The sequence below is a fragment of the Mus caroli genome, unplaced genomic scaffold, assembly GCF_978045245.1.
Source record: "Mus caroli unplaced genomic scaffold, Mus_caroli_1 scaffold_3, whole genome shotgun sequence".
NCBI lineage: Eukaryota > Metazoa > Chordata > Mammalia > Rodentia > Muridae > Mus > Mus caroli.
The window spans coordinates 51,780,990-51,790,642 of NW_028227258.1; the positions used below are offsets into that span (position 1 = coordinate 51,780,990).

Here is a 9,653-nt window from a genome sequence, read left to right on the forward strand (position 1 = left end):
GATGAGGAAATCCAGATGCGGACTGTGGGAGAGCTCTGACCTCACTCAGCATCTGCCTTTCCCTGACTGGTCTGATAGGCCTGGCAGTGAAGTGAGACAGGCAACTTCCCAGACAGAACAGGGCTACAGCAGCTCAACTCCATACACATAAGGGCTATGGTAATTACATAGTCTCCCTCTTTGGTCTCTCGTTCAAGTACACACCAGGACGGACCCCACTCACTTAGCTTCTGAGATCAGTTGAGATCTCACACATAGGATGGTACAGGCCTAGGCCTCATCCTCTTGGGACAGTCCTTTCCAGAAGCCTCAAGAACCTAGCCAGACTTCACAGTCTAGTCCAGTTTCTGGAAGGGTTATGTCTATAAGAGAAAGTAAAGATTCTGCTTTTTTTTTTTCTTTCCATTCCACAGACTACTTAGTGCACATGAAACAGTCACTGAGTATTAACATACCCATGAGATGAATATGCTTTTAGCTCAAGATGAAAATATCCTGGTAATAATCAAAATTTTATGAAAGTGAGCTGTTTCCCACCATTAAGGAGAAAAAAAAAAAAGCAACCTTCCAACCCAAGCGTTTTGCCACTGTACCATTAGAAAGCTTGATCTAGCCTTTTAAGAGAACCCTGTAGGAGACAACCCTTCTCCTCGGGGACCTAGCAGATCATCATTATGTGCAAGCCCTGGCCCAGGCACCTTGTCTCTCCCTTGCTATAGGCACTGTGATGCTGCTTTTAAGGCTATCTCAGAAGTTAGAAAACTCGTCTGTTGGGCAGATCAGCCCCTGCCCGATTTTGTGTGTTCTGAAAGAATAATAGCTTTTACTTTTTTAACGGGTTGAAACAAAACTGAAAAGACATTAACATTTTAGTGCCCACAGGTACATTTTCATTGGATACTCTGTGTTGGCAGGGATTTGAATATATACCTCAAAAGATTCATGTCCTAGAAGCTTGGACCTCAGCGTGACACAGCTGAGGGGTTCTGTAACCTTTAAGACATAAGGTCTAATGAGAGATAGTTAGGTCACGGGGGCATAGTCCTCTGAAGACAGTAATGTAGTTACCAGGCCCTGGTTTGTTCTCACAAGAACAAGTTGTTATAAAAAGGACAAACAGACCATGGAGCTGGTCTTTCACCCTGTCTCTTTACATGATCCCTTCTGCATTTCCTCCATTATTATGACACACACCATGGCCCTCACGACATGAACAACCAGTGGGACCACCGGATATTCAACTTCCATCCTTCAAAACTGTGAGCTACGCAAACCTCTTCTTCCTTATAAAACGCTCTGCCTTGGGCATTTCCCTCCCGCAAACAGACTGCTATACTGAGACAGAACCATGGTGATTCATCTGTACACTGTCTGTGGATGTTTGCCTGCTACGGCAGTGCAGTGGAGGTCTAATAGATGGTGAATCCTCTATGGCCCAAAATATTTACTGTCTGGCTTGAGAGAAAAAGTTTGCCATTCTCTTCTCTAATCTTAGTGCCTGGATGATTCAGATTTTTTACTTAGTTTCCTAGATGATGCAGATAACAACACTTAGAAGAGACTCTCTTCTAATTTGATTTGATGTCACACCCTTTTTAAGTATACAGAACCCACCCACATGCTAAGGTAAATAAACCAACCACAAACTGTGCCAGAGCAGAGACTCAAGCCAGGTTTAATGGTCATTGTCTAGTTATAGAGCCCATGGGCTCTGAGGTTTGCCAGCCTGGTGTACACAGTGGGGGGAAGAGTCCTAGACACAGAAAAAAAAAAAAGAATTACAAGGCAGGAACAAACACAAACCCGGAAAATTGGCTTTGTTCTCCTCAGACAGGTCTACCCTTTCCTGGCCTCTTTCAGGGGCCCCATAGATAACAGCAAAGGAAAAAAAACCACAGGTAATTACACAAACCGCAGAGCCCTGTCACATCCTGTCTCCAGAGAATCCTGCTTTTCCTTTCTGGGTGATACAGTTTATGGGTACAGATGAGGTGAAGGCTATCCTTTCTTTCTATCTACACGTGGCTGTTTTCTTCCCAAGGTCTAATGGGATCATATATGCGGAATACGGATACACACATACACCCCACCTACACCTACAAGGACAAAGCTACCATTGGGTTATAAGAACTGAAATCACAAGGAGAGACCAATCAGTTAAATGGTTTTTTGGTGGAGCATCCAGACATGTCCTGCAGGTGTCTTGAACTAGGGTCCAAGTTAGTGGATGTAGTAGGGAGAGTTAGGCTGCGGAGTAGGACTTAAAAACAAAATGACCCTCCTGGTCCTCGGGAGCTCAGCTAGAATGCCTCAGAAGGCAAACTTCATTTGACCTCCATTTTAAAGTCTCACAGCCCGCGATGGTGTCAGGCGAGGATTCTGCCACCTAGAAGATTTTCTTATTCCCTGAGGAGTTTGAGGGTGGAGGTCTGGTTCTTTAACCTCTGGTGACAAAGTCCCCAGAAGTCTTTGGAATACAACCGGTTCCTCTCCAACCCTTGTCTATTAAGACACAGGAAGAACAACTCAGAGCTGCTTAGCCTCTGCCAGCATCCTTTGGAGTCCTCATTACTCTGGCCCTAGCCCCCTGTCTTATAAGAATGTAGGTTTGTAGGAGGGTTTCGGAGGAGTCTGATGAACTAGCTAGTACCTCACCCCCCTTCTCCCAAAGGCTCCAGCGTGTGGTCCCCCTAACTCCACATCTGCAGAAAAGTGGTTCAGCTCCATGGAGATATGGGCAAAACAGTTCAGGGTGTTCGGAAATTAAAACTACAAGAGATTGTGCATTTGAGGAGCCTGGCATGGTCACTGTCTCTCCTGCAGTGCAAGAAAACTGTGTGTGAGAGGTTGTGCGCTGGGGTGGAGGCCGTTCTAGAACCGGTGGCATCAGAGGGGGCCGCAGACTCACTGTCCTGGTGGAGTTCAAGGTGCTGGCGTGCATGCATACCTACGACGAGCATGCATACCTACGACGAGCATGCAACTACTTAAGGGGAATCGCTGCACCTCTCTCTTGACAAAACTAGGTTACTAATAAAGGATGGACAGCAGCCTTGAGATCCCAGGAGCAGACAGGGGACAATGTTTACTTCCGTTCCTCTTCCCCAGTCCTTATAAGCAGCCTGACAGGCCCTCCTAACACTAGGCAGCCCTCACCCACAGGTAAACAACACCCCCTTAAGAACCCCAAAAGCAGGTCAGGAAACTGGAGGACCTGGATGACTTCCAACCACAGGAAACAAGGGAAAGAAAAGACACCGGAAAAGACCAACACTGGGGAACATGTTCACCTCTGCCCTGCCCACCCCTCTTCCAAAGCTCAGAACAGCTGCCTCTGGGGCCTGCAGTATGCTCACAGGATGCAGGGCACGGGCATCTCTGTACCCAAAACATTTTTCGAGCCTGGATGGAAGCTAAGGCTGGGTTTGTTTTTAAGTGCCTCTGCTCTGACAGCTACAACTGCCCTGATGTCCGACTGACTTTTCAAAGTGTAGTGCCCCTTCTGCCTTCCAGTCTGGTGGGGGAGCACAGAACTCTAAGCCACACTCTGTATCGCCATTCTGGGACAGAGACCACTAGGTTCCAACCCTTCAGATGACAAAACCCCCACACTCTGCAGGAGTGAGGCAGCCTTGTTAGCACAGAGAAGATAAATGTGAGGTCCTGTGTATCTCCAGACCTATTCTAACAGAGCAGGACCAGGCTTTTCCGACTTCTCCTTTGCAGAGCAGCCTTCTATGGAAGGCACAGAACCCCACCTGAGCTGATTAGAAGGTTGACAGAAGGGATAGCCTACATGGAAAATCAGGTAGGTCTGGCTGGCTGCTACATCAAAGAGGCTGGTTTCCCCGTTTTTCCAGCAAGTGTGGCAGCCCTTGTGCCACAGTGGTGGCAGGCATCACAATGCTCCTTCCTCAGTATCCCTGACTCTTGTCCTGACAGACAGACACTGGAAGTCAAATACTAATTAAAGCTTTCCCCCAGCCAGGGAATTAGCCTACCTGGAATTTATGCCCTATCTACAAGTTGTATGCTATGACAGGGACCTATTAATTCATTCTGTACCCATCTGTGCCACCTGCCCCAGGACAAGGCACAGACACAGTGTCCTACATTGCTGCCATAACTAACAGGCGAGAGGCCAGGCTCCTGCAGAGATCCACCCACTCAGGACTCCCAGGGAAAGAAGACAGCTCTAGTGAGAAGTCTCCCAGCAGCTTTAGGGAGTGTTATTGATCCAGGTCTCAGCCTTTTCCTGACTCATTTCCCAAAGGTTTCCAGTTCTCTAGCTATGACTTCCCAACCAGAGAAGACACTGCAGCTTCCCAGCATGGCTCCCGTGGAGGCTCCCCCAAACACACACAACCTCACAGGTGTGGGTGGGCAGAGACAGAAAAAAAAAACATTGTTTTTCAAATGGTTTTCTCTTAAGGAGCTAGGGATGACCTCAAAAAAGTTTAGGGAATCTGCTCCTCCCCTCAGCCCTTTCCTCGTTCCTGTCCCCGTCTCCCACACTGAGAATAGCCAGGGCTTTGGGTAGGGGTGTGGCATCTGCCTGAGGATATCCATAGGTGAAACTCGCAGCATCCACGCCCTCACTGGGGTCTCGCCTCCTCGGGCGCCCGTGACCGATTCCCTGGTGGTCAGGAGGAACCCACTCCCTTGGGCATCCAGCCCTCTCCTCCACCCCGTCATATCCCTCAGGGGTACACTACCTCTCCTGGGGCAGAACCTCCCCATCAGCCTACGCTGCTCACACCACAATGGGTGTATCAGAAAAGACCGAGCTGACCGACTCTGGATCGGACATCCTCCGTTGGCCCTTGCCTGTAGCTTCGGGCACCGGCAGAGTGTTGCCTGGCTTGAGTTTGCCATTTTGACCCTGCCCGGGTCCAGCAGGTTCCAGGAAGGCCACCCGCCGGTCAAAACCATCATCTTTGTCCCCACCAGCCATAGGGTCGTGGTTGGGTGTGGTACTGAGCATAGAAGAGCTGAGGCTATCTCCTTGGTGGCTGGAAGGTTTCTCCACACCCCGACACCAGCAGCGGCAAGGGGTGAGGTACAAGTATATGAGGACCAGAACCACACTGAGGATACAGCCCACCAGGGTAGTGTAGGCTGTGTTGAGGGTGTCATGGTGTCCGTGCAAGGTGAAGTTATACACTTTCAACTCCACAGACAGCGTCTCGTTGAAAGTCTCCCCCATGGCGTAACAGGTATACACACCCCCATCCTCGACCTGCACCTTTTTAAAAAAAAGGTCGCCATTCCTCACGCTCACCGAGCCATTGGACCCCTGACTTAGCACCTGTTCATTGCTTGGGGACACCCACACTTTGGTCATCCCTTGCTGTTTGGTGTCACACCTGATGGTCAAGGTGTCTCCCAGGTGAGCCTCCCAGGCACTTTCCTTGTACTCGCTGCAATTGAAGAAATCCAGGCTGAAGACATTGTGCAGCTTCTTGGAGTGCATGCAGTACAGGTCCTCCTGGAAGTCCATCACAGAGCTCAGCTGACGGTACTGCCAGTGCGAAAAGAGCTGGTAGAGCTTGCAGTCGCACTCCAGGGGGTTATTATGCAGGTATAGCCCATTCTTGACCCAGGCTGGCAATTTCTGCAGGTCAGTCAGGGGCAACTTCTTCAGCTTGTTGGAGGACAGATCCAAGAGCATCAGTTTGGGTAATTTGTTCCCATCCTTGATCAGTTCCACAGGAAAGCGAGAGATCTGATTCTGGCTTAAGTAGAGTTTCTGCAGCTGGGCCATGTCCTCAAAGGCATTCCGGTCCACCACCACAATGTGGTTATTGTAGAGCAACAGCACTTCCAGCGCCTGCAGGTCGCTGAACAGGAACTCATCCAGCGTGTGAAGATGGTTGGAGGAGAGGTCCAAGTACCTAAGGTTGGGTACGGGGACGAAGGCCTCGGAGGAGATGAAGTTCAGGTGGTTGTGGCTCAGCAGCAGGGAGTGCAGGTTGGTCAGACGGGTGGGGGTCCACTCGGCCCGCAGCCGGCTCAAGTTGTTGTGGCTGAGGTCCAGCAGTGCTGTGTAGCTGGGCAAAGATTGGGGCACATTGGGCAGCTGCTGCTTGGAGCAGCTGAGGATGTTGCTGGCGCACAGGCAGTTGGCGGGACAACTAACCACAGATCGGCCGGCCCTGGCTACCTCAAAGAGAAGCAGGAACAAGGAGAGCAGCAGGAGCCAGAGGCCTCGCAGGTCACGCTGGGGTTGCATAGTGTCACTGGGATGAGCGAGGAAGGCCACAGGATCTGGGAGGGAGTCACCCCGGCATGTTCTGGTGGAGTATGGAAGGGTCACTTTCACTACAGGCTTGGGAGAAAGAGGATGGGTATGTAGTCACCAAGACTCAGGAGGAAAAGACCACCACTCCCACTTTCCTCTCCCACCCTTTGGTGAGCAGAGAGGGGAAGCTATCCCGGGTAGTTCCCAGGCACAGTGAGGCAGGCTGTGGGCTCAAAATACTAGGACATCAGAGGCACTGGCGCAAAGGCCCAGTGGGCTAGGGTCGCGGGTCTAGAGTGAGGGTGTGCACAGCGTGTCCCCTGTGGTAGCAGTGGTGGGGTGTCACCGGGGATTGCACGCTCGGGGTTTGGAGGCGGGGTCATCAGGGCCTTTCCCGAGGAACCCAGGGAAGGTCAACAGGGTACTAGGCTGAGAAGGGCCGAAGGTTCCCGGGGCCTGTGGCGCGGGTCCCCTCCCTAGACCCTCGGGTCACTGCACCTGCTCCGCGAGGATGCGTCTCAGCCCATGGCCAGTCCGGGAGCTCCGTCGCGGCCTCCCCCGTCCGCGCCTCCCCGGCCGGCCTGTCACGGCGCCCGGCGTACGCAGGGGCCCGCGCCCGGCGACATCGCCTGCGAGGAACTTGCTGGGTTCCGCGCTGTCCACCCGCGCCGCCGCCTCGCCCGGACCGCCGCGCCCGTCCACCCGAGCCCACCTGGCACGACTGCCGCCTCCGGAGCCACGGGCCAGGCGAGAAGCAGTGCGGCGAGCGGGAGACGCCGCGATCCCAGCCGAGGGAGCAGCGTGGGGGCAGCGAGCACCGCGCGCGCGCCCGCCCGCCCGTCGCCGCCGCCGCCGGAGCCTCGGGGCGCGTGCGCGCGGCGGGGGCGGGGCGCACGTGCGTGTGTTTGTCTCCGGCTCCCGGCGGACGCGCAGGCTGCGGGCTGCAGTCGGGGTCATTTCCTCTGCCATCCCGGGCTGGGCCCAGAGCTAGCGAGCTTGGCCCCTCAAAGCGCCTCTCTTCCCTAGCCTCCCTTTCTCCATTCTCTTCATGCCCCAGTACCGTTCCTCCTACCCAAACCCCCTGTCCGGAAAAGTAAGTCTAAGAGTAGTGAGTTCGCTGAAACCAGTGAACTGACTCCGGGGCAAGAAGCGGCACGCGTCTTTTAATTTTCCAAATTAAAGAAATCTGGCTCGTCTCCCGCTGTCAGTGTTGGCGGGAAATTCATTAGTCACGTTTTTTTTTTTTTTTAACGTTCCTTCTGCTTTCTCTGCGGAGCTGTGAAGTCACTAAAATTTGGGAGAAGAGCTTTATTTTGCTTTTTTGTTTTTGTTTTTGTTCTTCCCTCTCTATTTTTGATGCCACTGGTCTATACTTCTTGGAGTACCATTGAAGAACACAGCTGCTTAGCCTGCAAGCTTGCTAGTCACGACTGGACTTGGGAGGCGTGTCCTTCCACAGACAACCTACTTTGCCTCCCCACTTCCCGTCCTATCCAGCTCTCCCATTTATCTTCTTCCCGAAACAGTACCTGCACTTCCTGGTTGTCAGATCTTGATACTTTCTCTATTAATTCTCAAAGGTGAAGACCAGTGGTGGGCGTTGAGGTGTTTTCTGTAAGATGGCCTCCCTAAGCACAAAGAAGCTGGTAATCAAAGTATGAAAATTGATGATTGGGGGCAAGGCCCAGGAATGACCAAGACCATGTCATCCAAGAATTCATTCTTGAGATAGTGGGCACAGAGGGAGAAATTAGCAAGTTTTTCTTTCCAGTCTTTTACAGTAGCAAGACCACACCTGAAATTAACCTCTCAACAAATTAGCTTGCTAAGAGTTTAAAAAAGAAAAAAGCTAGATTTCTCCCATGAGAAATCTGTGAATTTAAGTGACTGTATTATCTCTTCTAGGGGTATTAGCACATTAAACTTATGCAAGATCTGAAAAGATTTTTTTCCCCCTTTCCTGTTTATTCCGGGCATGGTGAAAAGTCGAGAAGGGTGGGTAGTCCTTTTTGGAGGAGAAGGAAAGAGGAATCAGGAAATCAATGGCTGTGAAACACAATTTCTGTTGGCCAGAGATACCAGAGACGCATGCTAGGGTATTTCTCAGTTGCAGGTACATGCCATGTGGAAGCTCGTCATCAGAAAACTTGACTGGGACCGGAGGGTCAGCTTTCACAGAGGGTCACATGAGTCCCTCAGATGGTTGGCCGTTGTTGTCAAGAAACTCTCCAGGTCAGGTCTCAAGACTACTTAAGTGCCCTAATGGGACAGCTTCTGGCAGGTGAGAGATTCAAGAGACTGCAAGACAGAAGTCACAATGACCCAGCTCTTTCAAGTCTTGCTGCCATCTCCACTTTGTTCACAAAGACAGATCCTGATGGAAAGAGATCACACAAGGGCATAAATTCCAGTAGAAGAGGATTGCTGAGGGACCTCTTGAAGCTGTTATCATACACATGGTCTCTGAAGTTGCATCTTTCTTTCTTTCTTTCTTTCTTTCTTTCTTTCTTTCTTTCCTTTGGGTTTTTTTTCGAGACAGGGTTTCTCTATGTAGGCTGTCCTGGAATTCACTCTGTAGACCATGCTGGCCTTGAACTCAGAAATCCATCTGCCTCTGCCTCCCAAATGCTGGGATTAAAGATGTGCGCCACCACTGCCCAACGCATTATTTATTTATTTTTTGGTTTTTCGAGACAGGGTTTCTCTGTGTAGCCCTGGCTGTCCTGGCACTCACTTTGTAGACCAGGCTGGCTTCGAAATCAGAAATCCGCCTGCCTCTGCCTCCCGAGTGCTGGGATTAAAGGCGTGCGCCACCACGCCCGGCTGCATCTATTTTTTAATTTTGAAAAATTTTCAATCATACTGAAAGTATGCAATGAACGCCTATAAATCCACTATCCTTATTCAATAGCTGACAAGGAAATACTATCATTGTATTTTATGCAAATATCCCTGGAAAAATACATGTTCCTCCTACTCTGTTTTGCCCTCCCCTACACTTCCTTCAGACTCCAGCATTCTAGGCCCTCATCTATCCGTCTATCCTTCTATCTGTCTATCCGTCTATCCCATTCCTCTTTCTACTGTGTTTGAAGGTAGGGAAAACAAGGTAACAAAAAAGAAAAGGGCCCTTTGAGCTGGACATCAGTTTTAAGGGTTGGTACCTAAGCCAGGTGGTTGTGGTACACCCTTTTAATCATAATAGTTGGCAGAGGCAGAGGCAGAGAGGCAGAGAGGCAGAGGCAGAGAGGCAGAGGCAGGTGATCTCTGAATTCTAGGCCAGCCTGGTCTACAGAGAGAGTTCTAAGACAGCCAGGACTACACAAAGAAACTCTGTCTTGAAAAACAAACAAATAAACAAACAAACAACAAAAGAGTTGGTATCTGTAATTTGGATAGCTCTTCAGTCTCT

General features: G+C 50.6%; 1 protein-coding gene across 4 annotated transcripts; it reads right to left on the bottom strand.

Annotated features, from left to right (window-relative positions):
- Nucleotides 1–1,657: 1,657 nt before the first annotated feature.
- On the bottom strand, nucleotides 1,658–7,093 carry Amigo1 (adhesion molecule with Ig like domain 1). Of its 4 annotated transcripts, none has more exons than XM_085835578.1 (3): nucleotides 6,740–7,093; nucleotides 4,828–6,328; nucleotides 1,658–1,753 (listed from the first exon to the last, which is right to left on the bottom strand). In XM_085835578.1, the coding sequence occupies exons 2-3, from the start codon at nucleotides 6,230–6,232 to the stop codon at nucleotides 1,683–1,685; spliced, it is 1,476 nt and encodes a 491-aa protein (XP_085691704.1). In that variant the 5' UTR covers nucleotides 6,233–6,328; nucleotides 6,740–7,093; the 3' UTR covers nucleotides 1,658–1,682. The 4 variants fall into 4 exon arrangements, with proteins under 4 accessions (XP_085691704.1, XP_085691702.1, XP_021013796.1 ...); XM_085835576.1 differs by having other exon boundaries at nucleotides 4,716–6,328; nucleotides 6,740–7,092; XM_021158137.3 differs by having other exon boundaries at nucleotides 1,658–6,328; nucleotides 6,740–7,092.
- Nucleotides 7,094–9,653: the final 2,560 nt, after the last annotated feature.